Source organism: Gopherus flavomarginatus, chromosome 12 (genome assembly GCF_025201925.1).
Source record: "Gopherus flavomarginatus isolate rGopFla2 chromosome 12, rGopFla2.mat.asm, whole genome shotgun sequence".
Lineage (NCBI taxonomy): Eukaryota > Metazoa > Chordata > Testudines > Testudinidae > Gopherus > Gopherus flavomarginatus.
In genome coordinates this window covers 1212750-1233911 of record NC_066628.1, presented here as the reverse complement: position 1 = coordinate 1233911, position 21162 = coordinate 1212750, and the positions used below count along the sequence as shown (strand labels likewise).

General features: G+C 65.1%; 2 protein-coding genes across 2 annotated transcripts in view; both read left to right on the top strand.

Moving 5' to 3' along the window:
* Positions 1 to 262: 262 nt before the first annotated feature.
* LOC127033085 (uncharacterized) overlaps positions 263 to 21162 on the top strand; it is a 28906-nt gene continuing 8006 nt past the window's right edge. Inside the window, exons 1-20 of the mRNA XM_050920888.1 lie at positions 263 to 1273; positions 2240 to 2354; positions 2784 to 2914; positions 3437 to 3642; positions 6458 to 6655; positions 7134 to 7262; positions 7515 to 7703; positions 7954 to 8127; positions 9005 to 9164; positions 9795 to 9931; positions 10156 to 10394; positions 12245 to 12410; positions 12652 to 12799; positions 13171 to 13282; positions 13487 to 13616; positions 13934 to 14138; positions 14706 to 14790; positions 15659 to 15683; positions 15963 to 16102; positions 16549 to 17072. Of these exons, the coding sequence (XP_050776845.1) occupies positions 763 to 1273; positions 2240 to 2354; positions 2784 to 2914; positions 3437 to 3642; positions 6458 to 6655; positions 7134 to 7262; positions 7515 to 7703; positions 7954 to 8127; positions 9005 to 9164; positions 9795 to 9931; positions 10156 to 10394; positions 12245 to 12410; positions 12652 to 12799; positions 13171 to 13282; positions 13487 to 13616; positions 13934 to 14138; positions 14706 to 14790; positions 15659 to 15683; positions 15963 to 16102; positions 16549 to 17072 (3724 nt within the window). The 5' untranslated portion in view covers positions 263 to 762. The remainder of the gene's footprint in view (positions 1274 to 2239; positions 2355 to 2783; positions 2915 to 3436; positions 3643 to 6457; positions 6656 to 7133; positions 7263 to 7514; positions 7704 to 7953; positions 8128 to 9004; positions 9165 to 9794; positions 9932 to 10155; positions 10395 to 12244; positions 12411 to 12651; positions 12800 to 13170; positions 13283 to 13486; positions 13617 to 13933; positions 14139 to 14705; positions 14791 to 15658; positions 15684 to 15962; positions 16103 to 16548; positions 17073 to 21162) is intronic.
* On the top strand, positions 12120 to 14924 carry PSMB8 (proteasome 20S subunit beta 8). The gene is made up of 6 exons (XM_050920290.1): positions 12120 to 12410; positions 12652 to 12799; positions 13171 to 13282; positions 13487 to 13616; positions 13934 to 14138; positions 14706 to 14924. The coding sequence occupies exons 1-6, from the start codon at positions 12270 to 12272 to the stop codon at positions 14792 to 14794; spliced, it is 825 nt and encodes a 274-aa protein (XP_050776247.1). The 5' UTR covers positions 12120 to 12269; the 3' UTR covers positions 14795 to 14924.

The window sequence follows — 21162 nt, the reverse complement described above, 5'->3', positions numbered from 1 at the left end:
TTATTATTTCATGCAACAGTAATTCACACCCAGCCTCTGCCCCAGGGTCCCTGCCCCCTCGCCCCCAGTCAGCGCAGAGCCCCCAGCCCGGCTGTAATTGTGCGGAGCCAGGGGGCGTCGCTTGCTATGGGGCGGGGGGGGCAGCTCCCCCCGTTATTCATAGGTCAACAGGCTCCATTATTCCCCCCCGCTCAGCCGGGTCCGAGCTCATCCCATGTAACGCGCTATGGCCCCCCCGGGCGGGCTCTGCGCTAATCCGGTTTCACTTTCACTTTCGGGAAGCCGCCTCCTTTCCCAGAAGCGGATCCGGGCAGCCGGGGACTTCCCAGGGCGGGCGGCGAACCGGGGTCCAGACCCGCCTCTCTCCGCCTCCGACCCCCAGTTCGCGGCTCCTCGCCCAGGCCGGGAGTTGCGGGCGGCGCGTTTCCACGGGGCAGCTGCGGAGCCGGACCAGGACTTGCCCCCGGCGCCTGGGATCCGCTAGCCCCGGAGCAGCCGCATCCAGACCCCGGCCCGCACCGGGAAAGGGGGAGACCCCAAGCGGAGTGGAACTGGATCGGCAGGACAGGTTCTGCGGTCACTCCGGCGCGGCTCTGAGCGCAGTGACCCGAGCGGCCGCCAGAGGGCGCCCCCGGCGGGGACCGGCCGCACCGGGTCTAGGAGACTTAGACACTCGCTGCTGAGCGCTGCAGGGACCAGCCACAGCTGGGACTAGGAGATTTAGACACTCACTGCTGAGCGCTGCAGGGACCGGCCCCTGGCATGAAGCTGGCCGTGGCCTGGGTCTCCCTGCCCCTGGCAATGCTGCTGGATTTCCTCACCCTGCGCCTGGCCCTGCTGCTCTGTCCCCCGCTGCAGGCCTGGGACCCCCTGGCGCTGGCCTGGGGGGTGGCGCTGGTGCGATGGGCATTGCTGAGCCTGAGCGCCCAGGCTGCCTGCGGCAGGGGGCAGGGCCTGCCCGGGGGGCTACGGGACGCGCTGCTGCCCCTGGCTGCCCTGCTCAGCCTGCTGCTGCCCAGCTATGTGACCCTGCAGGCGCTGGCCCAGCCCCGGGCACCCCCCTCGGAGCTGCTGCACGGCTGGGGCCGAGGGGATGTCTTCGGCCTGACCTACGGCGTGGCGGGGCTGGTGGCCGTGCTCTGGCACCAGCTGTTCCCTGCCGGCAAGGGGGATCTGAGGCCCTCGGCCTCGCTGGGCCGTCTGCTGGCCTGCATGAGGCCGGACCTGCTGCGCTTCGTGGCCATCGCGGGGTTCCTGGTGCTGTCCTCACTTGGTGAGTCAGGGGGACCGTGGCTGCGGGCGCGAGGGGGAAAGGCCCCGTGTCCTGTTCCCTGCCCCCCTGAGCCAGCCAGTCCCTGCCCAGGGGCCAGATAGGACAGAAACCAGCTGTGTGTTTATACGCCTCTGTCCTGTTTCTGGGCAGAGACTGTCTCTTCCTCTTTGTTCAGCGCCCGGCGCGACGGGGCCCTGACCCTGACTGAGTCCTGTGTGCATTACTGGGCCCTCTGACGAGGTGTGTGTGGGTGGGTGGGACGGTCACAGGGTCCTGGGCTAGTGTGATTTGTGTCTGCTGGGCTCACTCACAGAACGAAGGCTGCACAAATATAGGAAATGACCCTGAATGGGTGAGAGGTGGCCTCTCTGGACTCTCCCACTGGACCCCACTCCCCTCCTAGAGCTGGGAGAGAACCCAGGAGTCCTGGCTCCTGGCCCCCCCTGCTCTAACCACCAGCCCCCAGTGCCCTCCCAGAGCTAGGGAGAGAACTCAGGAGTCCTGGCTCCCAGCCCCCCCTGCTCTAACCACCAGCCCCCACTTCCCTCCCAGAGCTGGGGAGAGAACCCAGGAGTCCTGGCTCCTGGCCCCCTGCTCTAACCCACCAGCCCCCAGTCCCCTCCCAGAGCTGGGGAGAGAACTCAGGAGTCCTGGCTCCCAGCCCCCCCCTGCTATAACCCACCAGCCCCCACTCCTCTCCCAGAGCTGGGATAGGACCCAGGAGTCCTGGCTCCCTACTCCCCGTGCTCTAACCCACCAGCCCCCACTTCCCTCCCAGAGCTGGGATAGGACCCAGGAGTCCTGGCTCCCTACTCCCCGTGCTCTAACCCACCAGCCCCCACTTCCCTCCCAGAGCTGGGGTAGGACCCAGGAGTCCTGGCTCCCTGCCCCCCGTGCTCTAACCCACCAGCCCCCACTCCCCTGGAGAAGCCAGGAGTCCTGACCCCATGTGCTGTTGGGTTGCAGGGGAGATGGCGATCCCCTACTACACGGGGCGCATGACCGACTGGATTGTGAGCGAGAACGACCCCTCGGCCTTCGTCCGGGCCATCTGGGCCATGTCCCTCATCACCGTGGGCAGGTAGGGCTGGGGGAGCTGGGCTCACGGGGTGGGGTCAATGTGTATGGAGCGTGGGGAGAAGAGGTGGGTCATGGGGGGTGGAGGGGAGCTGGGGTCATGGGGTGCGGGATGTGTATAACAAGATCCCTACAGGAATTCAGGGGCATGTCTAGGGGGATCGTGGCTGTGTTGGGGGGACAGTGAATTGGGAGGTAGGTCTGGGGTGATTCTGGCTGGGTTTGGGGGGCTGGGGGTTGGGGGGCAGGTCTCGGGGATGGTTGCTGAGTTTGGGGGGATGGATGTTTGGGGACAGGTCTGGGGTGACTGTGACTGTGTGGGGGGCAGGGAGTCGGGGGCTGGTCTGGGGGGATGGTGGCTGGGTTTGGGGGAGCAGGGAGTTGGGGGGCAGGCAGTAGCCCCAGCACTAACCACTGCCCCCCACCCCCACAGCGCAGTGACAGAGTTCGTGTCCGACTGTCTCTATAACGGCACCATGAACCGGATCCACATGCGAATCCAGAGCCGGGTCTTCAGCTCCGTCCTGCACCAGGAGATCGGCTTCTTCCATGCCAACCGCACCGGTATGGGACCCACTCCTGCCCTACAGACCCCCCTGTCTCTGCCCCACACCGACCCCACAAACCCCCCTGCCTCTGCCCCACACCGACCCCACAGACACTCCCCCCGGACTCCCCCCCCATCCTGCACCAGGAGATCACCTTCTTCCATGCCAACCGCACTGGTATGGGACCCCTCCCCTGCCCCACAGACCCCCCACCCAGGGCTCCCCCCCACCCTGAGCCCCCTGCCCCACACTGACCCCACAGACACCCCCTGGGCTCCTCCCCCTGCCCCAACCCACAGCCAGGCCCTGCCCCATTGTCACAAACTCCTACTTCCCTGCTAGGGCTCCCACCCCCACCCCCCAACTAGCCCCTAAATACATGAGCAGGGCTGGCTGGAGACGCTGTGAATGAGGGAGGGAGGGACAGGAACAAGGGTGATGTGTGGCTGGACGGCCCAGGCTGGACGGGTCCCTGTGGAATCGCTCCAGGATCCGTCCCCCTCTCCCCCCACTGACCCTTTCTGCTGCCCCCGCCCAGGGGACATCACGTCGCGGGTGACGGCCGACACGGACGCTGTGAGCGAGGCGCTGAGCGAGAAGCTGAACCTGCTGATGTGGTACGGGATGCGGGGAGTCTTCCTCTTCGGCCTCATGGTGCAGGTGTCGCTGCGGCTGGCGCTCTTCACCGCCGTGGGGCTGCCCCTCGTCCTGCTGGTTCCCAAGCTCTCCGGGAAATTCCACCAGGTACCGGGCCTCCGCCCCACAGCCTGTCCCCAGCCCCCCGCCGTGCTCAGCCCTCTGCCCCCCAACCTGCCCCCAGTCCCCCACCCCACAGCCTGCCTCCAGCTCCCTGCCCCACTCAGCCCCCTGCCCACACCCCCCACTGCCCCTCGTCCTGCTGGTGCCCAAGCTCTCCGGGAAATTCCACCAGGTACCGCCCCTCCGCCCCACAGCCTGTCCCCAGCCCCCCGCCGTGCTCAGCCCTCTGCCCCCCAACCTGCCCCCAGTCCCCCACCCCACGCCTGCCTCCAGCTCCCTGCCCCACTCAGCCCCCTGCCCACACCCCCCACTGCCCCTCGTCCTGCTGGTGCCCAAGCTCTCCGGGAAATTCCACTAGGTACCACCCCTCCGCCCCACAGCCCGTCCCCAGCCCCCTGCCGTGCTCAGTACCTCGCCCGCACCCCACGCTTCCCCTCATCCTGCTGGTGCCCAAGCTCTCCGGGAAATTCCACCAGGTACCGCGCCTCTGCCCCACAGCCTGTCCCCAGCCCCCCGCCGTGCTCAGCCCCCTGCCCCCAACCTGCCCCCCACTTCCTTCCACGCTGCTCAGCCCCCTGCCCCCCAACCTGCTCCCCACTTCCCTCCATGCTGGTCAGCCCCCCACCCACACCCCCCGCTGCCCCTCGGCCTGCTGGTGCCCAAGCTCTCCGGGAAATTCCACCAGGTACCGCCCCTCCGCCCCACAGCCTGTCCCCAGCCCCCCGCCGTGCTCAGCCCCCTGCCCCCCAACCTGCCCCCCACTTCCTTCCATGCTGCTCAGCCCCCTGCCCACACCCCCCGCTGCCCCTCGTCCTGCTGGTGCCCAAGCTCTCCGGGAAATTCCACTAGGTACCACCCCTCCGCCCCACAGCCCCCCAGCCCCCCGCCGTGCTCAGTACCTCGCCCGCACCCCGCGCTGCCCCTCATCCTGCTGGTGCCCAAGCTCTCCGGGAAATTCCACCAGGTACCGCGCCTCTGCCCCACAGCCTGTCCCCAGCCCCCCGCCGTGCTCAGCCCCCTGCCCCCCAACCTGCCCCCCACTTCCTTCCACGCTGCTCAGCCCCCTGCCCCCCAACCTGCTCCCCACTTCCCTCCATGCTGGTCAGCCCCCCACCCACACCCCCCGCTGCCCCTCGTCCTGCTGGTGCCCAAGCTCTCCGGGAAATTCCACCAGGTACCGCCCCTCCCCACTCCCTAGTATCTCCCCCCTTCCCTCACCCCTACCATCTGCCCCCTCTGCACTGCTCCCCACTGCCCCTCCTTCCCACCCCCCACGGCAGCCTGTGGGTGCCCAGGATCCACACAAAATGGGTTAAAAACTGGCTAACTGATTGGTCTTCAAATGTAACTGTAAATGGGGAATTGTCATTCGGGGTGGGGGTTCTAGTAGGGCCCCCAGGGATCGGTGCTTGGCCCTGTGCTATTAAACGTCTTATCCATGATCTGAAAGAAAACCTACAACCCTCACTGAAAAAAGAACAGGAGACCTTGTGGCACCTGAGAGACTAACACATTTATTTGGGCATAAGCTTTTGTGGGCTAAAACCTACTTCATTGGATGCATGCAGTGGAAAATACAGTAGAAAGACAGATATACACAGAGAACATGAAATAATGGGTGTTGCCATACTAACTATAACGAGAGTAATCAATTAAGGTGGGCTATTGTCAGCAGGAGAAAAAAACTTTTGTAGTGATAATCAGGATGGCCCAGTTGATAAGAAGGTGTGAGTAACAGTAGAGGGGGAAATTAGCGTGAGGAAATAGTTTTTACTCTGTGTAATGACCCATCCACTCCCAGTCTTTATTCAAGCCTAATTGAATGGTGTCCAGTTTGCAAATTAATTCCAATTCTGCAGTTTCTCGTTGGAGTCTGTTTTTGAAGTTTTGTTGTTGAATAATTGTGATTTTGAGGTCTGTTACTGAGTGAGCAGGGAGGTCGAAGTGTCTCCGACTGATTTTTGAATGTTATGATTCTTCATATCAGATTTGTGTCCATTTATCCTTTTGCGTAGAGACTGTCCGGTTTGGCCAGTGTACATGGCAGAGGGGCATTGCTGGCACATGATGGCATATATCACATTGGTAGATGTGCAGGTGAATGAGCCTCTGATAGTGTGGCTGATGTGATTAGGTCCTATGATGGTATCCCCCGAATAGATATGTGGACAGCGTTGGCATCAGGCTTTGTTGCACGGATAGGTTCCTGGGTTAGTGTTTTTGTTCTGCGGTGTGTGGTTGCTGGTGAGTATTTGCTTCAGGTTGGGGCACGGTCTGTAAGTGAGGACTGGCCTGTCTCCCAAGGTCTGTGAGAGTGAGGGATCGTCCTTCAGGATAGGTTGTAGATCCTTGATGACGCACTTGAGAGGTATTAGTTGGGAGCTGAAGGTGATGGCTAGTGGGGTTCTGTTACTTTGCTCAAATAAATGTGTTAGTCTCTGAGGTGCCACAAGGACTCCTGTTCTTTTTGCGGATGCAGACTGACACAGCTGCTACTCTGACACCAGCCCTCACTGAGAGAGTCTGCAAATGACACACAAACTGGGGAGGGGTAGAAAAGAAAGTGTCGGGTCGGTGACATGGGGCAGGTCGCTGGGTAAGCCGGGTGCAGGCAAACGATCTGCGTTTTAATTCGGCTACGTGTACATGTACGGCTAGGAGCGAGGAGTGCGGGCTGGACTCACAGGCTGGGGCTCTACCCTGGGGGCAGCGACTCGGAAACAGATCTGGGGCTGGGCAGGGGGATGGAGGCGGAGGGGTGCCCAGAGCCCCCTGTTCTGACCCCCCCGCTCCGCCCCAGAGCCTGGCGCAGCGGGTGCAGGAGTCCCTGGCCAAGGCCAATGAGGTGGCAGTGGAGACCTTCCAGGCCATGGCCACGGTGCGCAGCTTTGCCAACGAGGAGGGGGCCGCCCGGCGCTATGGGCAGCGGCTGCAGGAGACCTACCGGCTCAACAAGCAGGAGGCAGCCGCCTACGCCGCCTCCATGTGGACCAACAGCGTAAGGGGGTGTCGTGGGGGCGCCACGGCAACGGGGGGAGGCGCCACGGCAGCGAGGGTTGTAGGGCTGCCATGGCAATGGGGGTACAGAGGCAGGGTGCAGCCGGGGAAGGCGCTGGCAGACTGTACCAAGGGGCCAGGGGAGAGTGGTAACCCTGGGGGCAGGGGGCAGAAGACACTATCCCTGGGACGGGCGGGCGGGGCCTGGTATCCCATGGCCGTGGCAGGAGCACGGGGGGCGTATGCTCAGGGTCAGACAGGAGGGGTATCTCTGGGGGATAGGGAGGTGGCAGAGGGGGCCAGGGAAGGGCAAAGGGGCCCCCCTGGGGGAGTCATGCTGGGCCCCTTCTCCCCATCAGAGTGGGGTCCCACAGCCTTGACCAAAGCTCCAAGCCCCCATCACTCCCCCATAAGATGGGGACCCCCCAGAGCTCCCTGGGGTGGATGGCAGACCCCCATTAACACTCTGTCCCCCCCAGCTGTCGGGGCTGGCGCTGAAGGTGGGGATCCTGTACTATGGGGGGCGACTGGTCACCGCCGGGGCCGTCAGCACCGGGGACCTGGTCACCTTCGTCCTCTACGAGATGCAGTTCACCACGGCCGTGGAGGTGAGTGTGGGGGTCCCCTGTTCCCAGGGGCTGCTGGCCACCTGCCTGGGGATGGGGGCTGTGGGGGGGTACACCCAGCCCTGACCTTCTGGGCCCCCCAGTGATGGGGGGTGAGTGGGGGGCTGTGGAGTGAGCTCACTCAGCCTGTCCCCCCCTGTCCCCCAGGTGCTGCTCCCTGTCTGCCCCAGTGATGGGGGGTGAGTGGGGGGCTGTGGAGTGAGCTCACCCAGCCTGTCCCCCCCTGTCCCCCAGGTGCTGCTCTCCATCTACCCCAGCGTGCAGAAGGCCGTGGGCTCCTCAGAGAAGATCTTTGAGTACATGGAGCGGACGCCCCAGATCAGCCCCCCTGGGACGCTGGCCCCCCCCAGCCTGCGTGGGCACCTCCAGGTGCAGGACGTCTGGTTCTCCTACCCCGGCCGGGATGATGCCCCTGTGCTCAAGGTACCCGGTGGGGGACCCAGCACAGAGTTTGGGTCAGGAGTGGGAATTCAGGGGGTTCCAGAGCAGAACCAAGGATTTGGGGGGCAGTAGCTGGAGGGGTTATGGGGGGCTGCAGGGGAGGAGGATCAGGGGGTCAGACTGGGGATTGTGGGGGCAGAGCCACCAGGGGAGGAAGGGGGGAATAGGGGAGGGGTGCCGGAGGGCCCAGGGCTGGGGGAAGGTTCCCCATGTCTAACCCCCTCCCCCGCAGGGGGTGTCTCTGGAGCTGCGCCCCGGGGAGGTGACGGCGCTGGTTGGCCCATCGGGCGCGGGGAAGACGTCGCTGGTGGCCCTGCTGGAGCGTTTCTACGAGCCCCAGTGCGGGCGCCTGCTGCTGGACGGGCGGGACCTGCGGGAGTACGAGCATCATTACCTGCACAGCAAGGTACCCCCCCTGCCAGCCCCCCACAGCACTCCCCATTGCTACCTGCACAGCAAGGTACCCCCTGCCACCCCCCCACTGCTCCCCCCATTGCTACCTGCACAGCAAGGTACCCCCCTGCTGCCCCCCATTGCTCCCCCGGCATCCCCTTCCCCCATTGCTACCTGCACAGCAAGGTACCCCCCTGCTGCCCCCCATTGCTACCTGCACAACAAGGTACCCCCCTGCCACCCCCCCACCTCCCCTGGCATCCCCTTCCCCATTGCTACCTGCACAGCAAGGAACCCCCCCCCGTCACCTCTCAGCTGCTCCCCCCATCGCTACCTGCACAGCAAGGAACCCCCCCCGTCACCCCTCAACTGCTCCCCCCATCGCTACCTGCACAGCAAGGTAACCCCCCCCCCCGCTGCCCACCCACCTCCCACGGCATCCCCTCCCCTATCGTTACCTGCACAGCATGGTACCCCCCTGCTGCCCCCTCACCTCCCTCCCCAGCATCCACTCCCCCATCACCACCTGCATCGCAAGGTACCTACCTGCCCCCCCTTCCCCCAGCATCCCCTCCCCCCACCACTACCTGCACCACAAGGTACCCCCTGTACCCTCCCACCCCGCTCAGGTGTCTCCACACCCCCTGGCGTGTCAATGTCTGGGGCATCGCCCCACCTCCCTCCGTCACCCCACGTGGGGCAGGGATCCCAGATGTTGGGGAGAGGAACTCCGCGGGAGCAGGATCCTCTCAGGGGGGCCTGATCCAGCCAGCTCCACACTAGGTCCCTGGGGCCCCTCAGCCTCTGTCAGCCCCCCGTTAGGTGCGGTGAGTCTGTGCGGTCTCAGCCCCTCGATCTCCTGGTCCCTTTCCATCTCCCCTCGCCTGCAGGTGGCGCTGGTGAGCCAGAAGCCGGTGCTGTTCGCCCGCTCACTGCACGAGAACATCGCCTACGGGCTGGGGGGGCGCAGCCGCCAGGAGGTGACGGGGGCTGCCCGGCGCGCCAACGCCCACGGCTTCATCGCCCGGCTGAGCCATGGCTACGACACAGGTACTGAGCCCTATACACCCCCTTGGGACCCCTATACCCCTCCCCAGCACCCCAGTGCCCCTGGGACCTCCCACTACCCTGGGACTCCTATACCCCTCCCCAGCACCCCAGTACCCCTGGGACCTCCCACTACCCTGGGACTCCTATACCCCTCCCCAGCACCCCAGTACCCCTGGGACCTCCCACTCTCCTGAGACTCCTATACCCCTCCCCCAGTACCCCCCTGTGACCCCAACCCCCGTGGGACCCCAATACCCCTTCCCAGCACCCCAGTACCCCTGGGACCTCCCACTACCCTGGGACTCCTATACCCCTCCCCAGCACCCCAGTACCTCCTGGTACCCCCCACTCCCGTGGGAACCCTATACCCCTCCCCTAGTACCTCCCTGTGACCCCCAACCCCCCTGGGACCCCAACTGCCCCCTCCTCTTCCCCACTGGCCATAGCACAGGCACCAGCCCATATCCCACCCTGTGACCCCCCAGTAAACTCTCTAGCAACCCCAGAACCCTTCCCCACAGGCCACGACACAGCACCCAGCCCTGTCCCAGGGTGTGTGTTAGGGGGGATGGAGTGGGGGGGCGCTACCCACATGCCTCACAGGGCACTGACCTCAGCTCCCCCCCACAGATGTTGGGGAGATGGGGGGGCAGATCTCGGGGGGGCAGAGGCAGGGGGTGGCCATTGCCCGAGCCCTGCTCCGAAACCCCCGAGTGCTGATCCTGGACGACGCCACCAGCGCCTTGGACACGGAGAGTCAGCTGTGGGTGAGTGATATGGGGGGGCCGCAGGCTGGGAGTGAGGGGCAGTGGCAGGGCTGGGGGAGAGCCCAGGGCTAGCAGGGGGTTGTGGGTCAGGAGTGAGGGGTATTGACAAAGACTCCATTGGCTGGGGCAGGGGTTGGGGTGGGGGGTGGCAGCTGGTGAAGGGGCGTTCCCCACATAGCCCCCCGCATCAGACTGTTTCTTATCCCGGGCATCTGCCATTGCAGGTGGAGAAGGAGATTTACGAGGGGGCCCGGGCCGGGCGCGCGGTGCTGCTCATCGCCCATCGCCTGAGCGCCGTGGAGCGAGCCGACCGCATCCTGGTGCTGGAGGAGGGGGAGATCCGGGAGCAGGGCACCCACCAGGAGCTGCTGGCGTGTCGGGGCAGCTACTGGCGCCTGGCGCAGAAACAGCTCAACGGGGACGCGGGGGGCGGCTCCGAGGGTGGGCTGGGGGCTGGGGGGCCGTGAGCCTGGCACCCCGGGGATCCTCCGGGGAGGGGGGTTTCAGCTCCTCCTGCATGTGTGGTTCCTCCCCAGGGTGGGGGGTTCTCAGAGCTTCCCCCCCATATGCGGCTCCTTCGCCCTGGGGACCCGGCACAGGACACAGGACCAGAGGGTGCGCAGGGGGCTCCATCTCTGGACAAACCCCAGCTCTGAGACCCATCGTGCTGCAGAGAGACCGGGGCCCCTCCCCAGCACGGGGGCTCTGCTGGGGGAGTCGAGGCGAGCGAGTGAGGGGTGGGGCGGCTGGTGTTTGTCTGGCTTGTGTGTAATAAAAAGTGTCTGTTTTCTCATGTGTTTCCTGCCTGATCCTTGGGGTCTGCTGCCCCCCGCCCCGCAGCACCAGGTCACCCCAGGGCCCAGCCTCACATCCAGGCGCCTGGAACCCCGGGGGGAAGGATCCCTCTTGGAACATGCTGCTGTGTCCCTTCCCCTGTGCGCTAGGGGGGTCCCTGCCCGGGGTAGGGGGGACCCCAGGGTGCCAAGGAGCTGGTGCAGACTCTGCTCTGTCTGAGCTTTGCAACGCCCCAGGCTGGGAACGGAGGGGCAGTGCTGGGGGCGAGGAGCTGTGAACGCCCCTGGCAGTGCTGGGGGGGAGGGAGGGAGGGGAAGCTGCGAACGCCCCAGGGCAGTGCCAGGTAGGGGGAGGTGTCATTAGCCGAGCCCCGCCCAAGGGGGGGACTCGCGTCAGCAGTTACCAGGCAGATCGGGCTGCACCAGGTTAGAGCTGCCCCCCTGCCCCCGTTTGCGCCCAGCGCCGGAGCAGCGCCCCTGGGGCCGGATGGGGGCAGCGCAGGGAGGGTCACACCCCTCCCCTCCCGCTGCTGTAGGGTGTCGGGCGGACCGGCCCGTGGCTGCTGGGAACCCCCTGCGCCCCCCCCCGTGCCCCGCGTGGGGGGATCCCTGCGCCCTTCGGTGCCACATTCCACGCTGGCTGCCCAGGGCCCCGCCCCAAGGACTTCCCCTGGGCTCCCCTGCGCCCCCCGACCCCCCCAGCGCTCTCAGCCCCTCTCCATGCGCCCCTGGACCGTGCGGGCACCGCCGCGCCCGCCCATGCCCAGGTGTTCCCTCCCCTAAGAGCCCCCGCACCCCGTGCGCCCCCTCCGCCGGGACACCCCCTTGCGCTCTCAGCCCCGCCCCGTGCGCTCTCCGTGGGCCCCTCCCCGGACCCCCCTGCGCTCTCAGCCCCTCTCCATGCGCCCCTGGACCGTGCGGGCCCCGCTGCGCCCGCCCATGCCCAGCTGTTCCCTCCCCTAAGAGCCCCCCACACCCCGTGAACCCGCCAGACCCTCCCCAGCGCACCCTCCTCCGGGACACCTCCCCCCCGCGCTCTCACTCCGCCCCGTGCGCCCCCCCAGGACCCCCCTGCGCCCTCAGCCCCTCTCCATGCGTCCCTGGACCGTGCTGGCCCCACTTGCCCGCCCATGCCCAGCTGTTCCCTCCCCTAAGAGCCCCCGCACCCCGTGCGCCCCCTCCGCCGGGACACCTCCCCCGCGCTCTCAGCCCCGCCCCGTGCGCTCTCCGTGGCGCCCCCCGACCCCCCCTGGGCTCTCAGCCCCTCTCCATGCGCCCCTGGAGCGCGCTGGTCCCGCTGCGCCCGCCCATGTCCAGCTGTTCCCTCCCCTAAGAGCCCCCCGCGCCCCAGCCCCCCTCCCCAGCGCCCCATGACATCTCCCTGCGCTCTCACCCCCTCCCACTGCGCCTCTCCCCAGGGCGCCCCGTGCGCTCTCCGTGCGCCCCTCTCCAGCGCGCCCTTGGCCGGGCCGGTCCCTCCCCAGCTGCCGCTTTCGGTTTCTCTTCCCCCGGCGCTCAGAGCAGGCGGGAGGCGCAGCGAGGCGATGGCGCTGGTCGAGGTGTGCGGGCCCCCCCGCGGGGGCTGGGACTGGGCCCCCCCCGGAGCCGCCGCTGCGCCCCGGGGATCCGATCACTACAGCTTCGGCCTGCGGGCGCCCGAGCTGGCCCTGCCGAGGGGGGAGCAGGTCAGTGCGGAGGGGCGGCAGGGAGAGGGCAGCGCCAATGGGGGGGCTGGGGGTCAGTGCAGTCGGGGGTGGCGGTGGGGAGTGGGGGCAATGCCATGGGCATGGGGGGGCAGGATGGGGCCAGTGCCCTGGCGGTGGGGCAGAGGAGGAAGTGCCATGGGGGGGCAGAGAGGGGGGTACTGCTCTGGGCAGGGGGGACAGGGCTGGAGAGCCTCCCTCACCATCTTCCCCCCCCCCCCAGCCGGCCCAGTTCCTGCAGACCTACTCCGAGGAGGGCCGGGACCGGGTGCGGATCCAGCTGGCCCACGGCACCACCACCCTGGCCTTCAAATTCCAGCACGGGGTCGTCGTGGCTGTTGACTCCCGGGCATCGGCTGGCAGCTACATTGGTGAGACGAAGCCCCCCAGCTCTCCCCTCCTGGGCCACTTTACCCAGCCCTTCCCCCCGCCCCCATCCCTACAGCCCCTTGGGCCTGGCTGGCTCCGTCCGCCCCTCCCTCGTGCAGGGTTGTGTCCAGGAACCTGGCAGGTGAGAGCAGGTGTCTACAGCTCCAGCTCCCCACCCCATCCTCATCCCTCTGCCCAGCGCCTCCACCCCACCCCTTGGCCTAGAGCTGACCCAGCTCGTGACCCCATATGCACCTGGAGGATCAGACCAGCCCCCCCATGCCCCTCCCCACACACACCACCACCACCACCACGACACCCTCCCCCAGCCATCTGCCCGTGTCACTCAGGGCCTGTCTCTCCTTCCCTACAGCCACCCTGGAGGCCAACAAGGTGATCGAGATCAACCCCTACCTGCTGGGCACCATGTCGGGCAGCGCCGCCGACTGCCAGTACTGGGAGCGGCTCCTCGCCAAGCACTGCAGGTGCCCGCCCGGGGAGGGGGGCAGGGAATGGGTGTGCAGGACAGGGGACTTAGGAGATGGGGGCTCAGGGAGGGTCTGGAGTGTGTGGGGGGGTGGGTACTCAAGGAGGGGACCCCATGGTGGGAAGGGGTTTGAGGTGGAGAGCTCAAGGGTCTGGGATCTGAGACTCACCCCATGTTGGGGTCTGCCTCCCCCCTACCCCAGGCTGTACCAGCTGCGGAACAAGGAGCGGATCAGCGTCTCAGCCGCCTCCAAGCTGCTGTCAAACATGATGTGCGAGTATCGGGGCATGGGGCTGTCCATGGGCAGCATGATCTGCGGCTGGGACAAGAAGGTATTGTCTGGGCCACCTGCCCCAAGCCACATGGCAGGGGACTTTGGGGGGGACCCCACAGGCTGCCTCAGTGCCCCATAGCTCAGCCCTCCCGCGTCTCCATCCACCTTCACCTCTACAGGGGATTCCCCTGGCTCAAAGACCCCCTGATATCAGAGTCCACAGTCTCCCTGTTGGGGCCCCCCTTTCCTTTGAGATTCAGGCCCCACAGAGCTTCTCCCCACCTCTGATCTGACCCGGGCAGCTCCAGTCCTTAGACGCACCCCCAACCCCCCGCTGGTCTCAGCCATGTCTCACCAGCTGCCCCATCCCCGCAGGGCCCCGGCCTGTACTACGTGGACGATAATGGCACCCGTCTCTCCGGCCCCATGTTCTCCACGGGCTGCGGGAACAGCTACGCCTACGGGGTGATGGACAGCGGGTACCGGCCCGACCTCAGCGTGGAGCAGGCCTACGACCTGGGGCGCCGCGCCATCGCCCAGGCCACCCACCGCGACGCCTACTCCGGGGGCGTCGTCAACAGTAAGGCATCAGGACGGGGGCGGGACCCCTGGGAGGTGAGCACCAGGACCAGGGCCGGCGCTTCCATTTAGGCGACCTAGGCGCTCGCTTAGGGTGCCAGGATTTGGGAGAGTGGTATTTTCCTGCCCTTGGCGGCAATTCTGCGGCAGGGGGGCGTCCTTCTGCGCTCTGGGTCGTCGTCGGCAATTCTGCAGCGGGTCCTTCACTCGCTCCGGGACCTGCTGCCAAAGTGCCCCGAAGACCTGGAGCGCGGAACGACCCCTCCCCGCCGCAGAATTCCCACCAATGACCGGCAGCGCGGAAGTACCCCCGCCTAGGGCGCCAAAGACCCTGGCGCCGCTCCTGACCAGGACACTGGGGTCCCATCCCTCCTCAGGGATGAGCATCCTGCACTGCTGTCCCGGACGCCTGGGTCCCATCCCCTCACTCCATGGGGGTTGGGAGCACTGCTGGGCTCACCCTAGGGATGCCCTTCCAGACTCCTGGGTCCCATGTCCTTGGGGGCTGGAAGCGCTGTGGGGTCCCCTGCTGGCTGCCCTTGACCCTCCCATGTCCTTCTCCCCCCAGTGTATCACATGAAGGAGGATGGATGGATCAAGGTGGAGAAGACCGACGTCAGCCAATTGATCCACAAGTACCTGGAGGCCAGGAAGTGAGACGGGCCAGCGACCGGGGGCTCCGGATTCAGGGACGCAGGAGACTCAGGGCCAGAGCGATGGAGGGAGCACGGGATGCGGTTAACGGGTTTCTGTGCGATGCAATAAAGAGAAACAGTGAAAACTCCAACGTGTGGCATCGGTTTAAAGTGTCTCCTGGCGGCTGGGCCGGGAATGGGGGTGAAGGGGATCTGGGTGGTTGATGAGGGGAACTGAGTTTTATAATGAAGCAGAGGCAATGGGAGGCAGGCACAGAAATTCCCAGGGGGTTAGTGCAGCGCCAGGAAAACCAGGAACCATTTGCCCTGTGCTGCTGGTGCCCCCAACCCTGCGCTGCCGGCCCTGGGCTCCCTTCCCGCCCAGTTCTGCCAGCACCTCCCAGTCTGACCCTGCCCCGCTGGTCCAGCCTGGGGGTCCCCCCATACAGCTCTGCCCAAACTCACCCAGCCCTGAGGCCTCTCTGCCCACAGCTCCACCAGTGCCCCTCAGTCCTGACACTCAGCCCCCCAACTGATCCAGGCTCTGCACTCCAAGGGCAGCGAAAGGACCCCGGGGAGCCCAGCCCCATCCCCCAGGCTGGATCCCACCGGGAGCCGAGGTTTGAAGCAGAATCTCAGACACTCACCCCGGGTGTCTTTAACCCGCGGGGATCTGACCTCGCCGGACCCGGACTCCCTCGGCGGCTCTGGCCCGAGGCCGGGAGTCTCCGGGGCAGCTGGAGGCTGAGCCCAACCCCGGGACCCCTTCGACTTCCAAGCACCTGTATGTCCAGAGCCCGCGCCCCTTCCCTGCAGTGACCAGGCCCCTGGCCCCAGCCCTGCGGGTGCGGGCTGCACGGGTCAGCCGGGGCTCATGCGGGGGCAGGTTGGCCCCGGCCCCTCTGCTGGAGGTAAGGGCACCAGATGTCTCGGTTTTAGAGGGACAGTCCTGACTTTCGGGTCTTTTTCTTACATAGGCTCCTGTTACCCCCACCCCGTCCGGTGTTTCACACTTGCTGCCTGGTCACCCAGCTGGAGGATGCTGCTGAGCCGCTGGGGCCGGGACAGGTGCATGGGGCCGTGGCGGGGGCCGGGGGCCGGGACAGGTGCATGGGGCCGGGGGCCGGATGGGACCGGGAGCTGGAGCCGAGCGCGGCCGGTGCAGCCCGGGCTCCCCCTGGCGGCCGCAGGCGGCAGCAGCAGCGGGCGGGGCCCGGCCCGGCCCGGGAATCCCCCGAAAGCGAAACCGGGCGGGCTCGGCGGGGTCCGGGGGCTGCCGCCCCGCGAGAAGGACCCGGAGCCGGAGCCGGAGCCGGAGCTGGAGCCGCAGGTGCCGGGCCCCGGGGCAGCAGCGGGCGCGTAGGGCATTGCCGGGGATCGGGGGGTGGTTTGTTCCCTCCCCCCGGAGCCCCAGTGTGTGGCTGGGAAGGGCTGGCTTTGCTGGGGTGCGGGCTAGAGGGGCGTTGGGATCTGGGGGGCATATCGGGGTGGGTGGGGACGGGGGGAACCGGGACTGGATCGGGGTAATGAGTGGGAGGTACGTGGGGGTGCTGGGTAGGGTGCAGCTCAGGGGCATAGGGTGGAGATGGAGCTATTGGGGGTAGATTGTGATTGGGATGGGTGGGGGGCAGGGGGTGGGAACTGGAGTCCAAGATAGTGGAGATTCGGGTATAGGGCAGGGTTGGGGGACAGATTGGGGTAAGGCATCGGGGGTCATCCAGTGCTGTGGGCCCCCAGCCCCCCTACCCTGTGTAACTCCCCTCATTCTTTCTGCAGACTGTCTTCCACCATGCCGCTGCCCCTCACCCTGCGTCTGGGCTGTCCCCTGCTGCTCTGCGACCTGGCCCTGCTGGCCCTGCTGGGCTGGGGCGTCCCCTCGCTGGCCCCCCTGGGGCTGCCGGCCACCTGGCTGGAAGCTGCTGTGCGTTTCCTGGGGCTCTGGGGAGCCTGGGGGCTGCTGGCCCCGGATCAGCCCCACCTGTCCCTCCCCAGGGCCCTGGCTGCCCTGTGCCTGCTGCCCCCCCTGTACCTCACCCTGCGGAGCTGCCTGCCCCTGCCCGACGTGCCCCCTGCCCTGCTGGCCGGTGCCCCCTGGGCCTGGCTGCTGCTGAGCTATGGGGCAGTGGGGCTGGCCCAGCTCACCTGGGGGGCCCTGGGGCAGGGAGATAGGGCCGGGGGGCCCGGCGCAGAGGACACGGAGTGGGAGTCCAGGGCCACCCTGCGCCGGCTGGTGGGGCTATCCCGGCCCGACGTGCCCTTCCTGTCCGGGGCCTTCGTCTTCCTCGCTATAGCTGTGATTGGTGAGTGGGGCCGGGGGGCGGCAGATACATAGGCTTAGGGGGAGGGGGCTTGGGGTGTGAGCGGGGGGCTGTGTTACTAACAGAGCCAGACAAAACCTTCCAGCCAGAGCCACGCAAGAGTGGCCCAGCAGCTCAGGTGCCAGCCTGTAAACCAGGAGCCCTGGGTGCAACTCCTGGTACTGTCATAGAGTCCCTGGGTGACCCTGGCCCTGTCACTTGCTTCTGCTGAGCCAGGGGTTTACACACAGATGGGCACTGGTAAGATTTACAAAAACACCCTGTCTGCAGTGTTAGGTGCCTAAACCCCTTGGGAAATCTGGCCACTGAGTGGTGAGGCCACTCTTGGAAGTGGGACTCAGCACCTGGTTCATGGGGTGATTTGGGAAATGGTACAGAGCTGGCCGTGGGGTCTGTGCAGATGTGAGCAGGCCCCCTTGCATAGTTCCCTGAGTCCCAGACCCAAGGCAAGTACCGCAGGGAGCTGCGGATGGGCGTGGGGTTTGGAGGGAGGTGGAGGGGTGTGCCTGGGAATGGATGGAGGTCGGCCAGTGTCACGGAGTGTGGGGGAGTCCGGCCCTGCACCCCTCTTCCTGGGACCCACAGTGACTCTCAGCCAGCCAGTAAAACAGAAGGTTTATTGGACAACAGGAACACAGGTTACAGCAGAGCTTGCAGGCACAGTCAGGACCCCTCCACCGAGTCCTTCTGGGCTTTCAGGGTGCTTGGATCCTAGCTAGGATACCTTGAATTCCACCCATCCAGCCCCAAGCCCAAACTCAAACTGCTTCCCTCCTGCCACTCCCTTCCTTTGTCCCCTTCCCGGGCAAAGGTGTTGACCTTTCCCCTCCCTTACCTAGCTCAGGTTACAGGCTCTGGCATCGTCCATCCCCTAAAGTCCTCCCCTGCTCTCCCACTCCCCACACAGACAGTCCCTACTGCATCACATCTCTCCCCCCTTCGAGACTGAACTGAGCGGGGTCACTCTGCCCAGTGACCTGGGGAAGTTCAGGGTCCCCTCTCCGGGACAACGCATCCGCTGTCAGGTTGGCACTTCCCTTCACATGGACCACGTCCATGTCATAGTCCTGCAGGAGCAGGCTCCACCTCAGGAGCTTGGCGTTGGCTCCTTTCATCTGGTGCAGCCAGGTCAGGGGAGAGTGGTCGGTGTACACGGTGAAGTGTCGCCCAAAGAGATATGGCTCTAGCTTCTTAAGGGCCCACACCATGGCCAGGCATTCCTTCTCGATGGCCGCGTAGCATTGTTCCCGGGGTAGCAGCTTCTTACTCAGGTACACGATGGGGTGTCTCTCCCCCTTTTCATCCTCCTGCATTAACACCGCCCCCAGTCCCGTGTCTGAGGCATCGGTGAACACCATAAAGGGTTTGTCAAAATCTGGGTTTGCCAGAACTGGGTCGCTAACCAGAGCCTCCTTCAGCGCCCGGAAAGCCTCCTGGCACTGCTCAGTCCAGATCACCTTGTCTGGCTTCCCCTTTTTGCACAGTTCAGTGATGGGGCCGGCTATGGCACTGAAGTGGGGCACGAACCTTCGATAGTACCCCGCCATCCCAATAAAGGCCTGGACCTGCTTTTTGGTTTGGGGAGCAGGCCAGTCTCTGATCACCTCCACCTTGGCTGGTTCCGGCTTCAGGCAGCCGCTCCCCACCCGATGGCCCAGGTAAGATACTTCAGCCATCCCCACCTTGCACTTCTCAGCCTTTACTGTTAACCCAGCCTTTCGGAGTCGGTCCAGGACTTCTTTAACCTGGGACACGTGGTCCTCCCAGGTCTGGCTGAAGACACAGATGTCGTCAATATACGCCACGGCAAAACTCTCCATCCCCCTCAGTAGCTGATCCACCAGGCGCTGGAAGGTGGCCGGCGCTCCCTTGAGGCCGAAGGGCAGGGTCAAAAACTCATAGAGCCCCAGAGGGGTGATAAAGGCCGATTTCAGCCTGGCATCTGCGTCCAGCGGCACTTGCCAGTAGCCTTTGGTAAGATCCATAGTGGTGAGGTACCGTGCACCTCCCAGCTTGTCTAGGAGCTCGTCAGGCCTGGGCATAGGGTAGGCATCAGATACGGTGATGGCATTGAGCTTTCGATAGTCCACACAGAACCGGATTGACCCATCCTTCTTGGGAACCAGCACTACTGGCGAGGCCCAAGGGCTGGAAGACGGCTGGATCACCCCCAAAGCCAGCATGTCCCTGACCTCTCTTTCAAGATCCTGGGCAGTTTTACCAGTGACCCGAAAAGGGGAGCATCTTATAGGGGGGTGTGACCCCGTCTCCACCCGGTGGACAGTCAAATTAGTGCGTCCAGGCTGGTTGGAAAACAGCTGTCGGTACAGATGCAGCACCCCTCTGATCTCAGCGTGCTGGCCCGGGGTCAGTTGCTCAGAGAGGGGAATCGCCTCCAGGGGGGAACCAGCTTTTGTCCCAGGGAATAGATCCACTAAGGGGTCATCTCCCTGCCCCTCCCAATGTCCACACACGGCCAACACCATATTTCCCCTGTCATAGTATGGTTTCATCATGTTCACATGGTACACCCGACGGTGATGTGCCCGGTTTGACAGCTCCACCACATAGTTTACCTCATTCAGTTGCTTGATAACCTTGAAGGGCCCTTCCCAGGCGGCCTGGAGTTTGTTTCTCCTCACGGGGATAAGAACCATCACCTGATCCCCGGTGGCGAAGGCATGGGCCCGTGCCGTGCGGTCATACCAGACCTTCTGCCTCCTCTGGGCTCGGGCCAGATTCTCCCTGGCCAGGCCCATGAGCTCGGCCAGTCTTTCCCGGAAGGTCAGGACATACTCCACTACTGACTCTCCCTCGGGAGAGGCCTTCCCCTCCCATTCGTCCCTCATCAGGTCTAGGGGCCCCCTCACCCGCCTTCCATACAACAGTTCGAAAGGTGAAAACCCGGTAGATTCCTGGGGTACCTCCCTGTACGCAAACAGCAGGTGAGGTAAGTACTTGTCCCAGTCCTGCGGGTGCTGGTTCATAAATGTTTTTAGCATCATCTTCAGCGTCCCGTTGAACCTTTCTACCAGCCCGTTGGACTGGGGGTGATACGCTGAGGCCCAGTTGTGCTGGACCCCACATTTCTGCCATAAGGACCGGAGCAGGGCCGACATGAAGTTGGACCCCTGGTCCGTTAAGACCTCCTTGGGGAACCCCACCCGGCTGAAAATTGTCAGCAGCGCATCTGCCACTGTGTCTGCTTCGATAGAGGACAAGGCCACCGCCTCGGGGTAGCGAGTGGCAAAATCCACCACCACCAGGATGTATTTCTTCCCTGACCGGGTCGTCTTGCTGAGAGGTCCCACTATGTCCATGGCCACCTTCTGGAAAGGTTCTTCTATGATGGGTAAAGGCCTCAAAGCCGCTTTCCCCTTGTCCCGGGCCTTCCCCACCCTCTGGCAGGGGTCACAGGATTGGCAGTACTGTCGGACATGGGTAAAGACCCCAGGCCAGTAAAAGTTCTGTAGCAGCCTCTGCCTGGTGCGCTGGATTCCCTGGTGCCCTGCGAGAGGGATGTCATGGGCCAGGTACAACAGCTTGTGACGGAACTTCTGGGGAACCACCAGCTGCCTCCTGATCCCCCATGACTCTACTTCCCCTGGGGGAGCCCATTCTCGGTACAGGAACCCCTTCTCCCACAGGAACCTCTCCTTGCAACCTCTCCTCATGGTCTGTACCGCACTAAGGTCAGCCCGGTCCCTGTGCTTCCGCAAGGAGGGATCTTTCTGCAACTCGGCCTGGAACTCAGCAGCTGGGACAGGAATGGGGACCGGCTCTCTCTTGCTGGCTGGGTCTGAGGCCGCAGCCTCTCTGCACCGTGCCCCTGGGCGTTCCCCGCTCCCTGAGTTAGGGTCCTGCACCTCAGGTCGAGTACCTTCCCCGTTTTCGGGGTGCAGTGCCATTTGCCGACTCTGACTACGAGTCACGACCAGGGCACTCTGGGTGTTACTAGGCCAGTCCTCAAGGTCCCCTCCCATTAACACGTCAGTGGGCAAATATTGGTGTACCCCCACATCCTTGGGGCCCTCCTTGGCCCCCCATTTCAGGTGTACCCTTGCCACGGGTA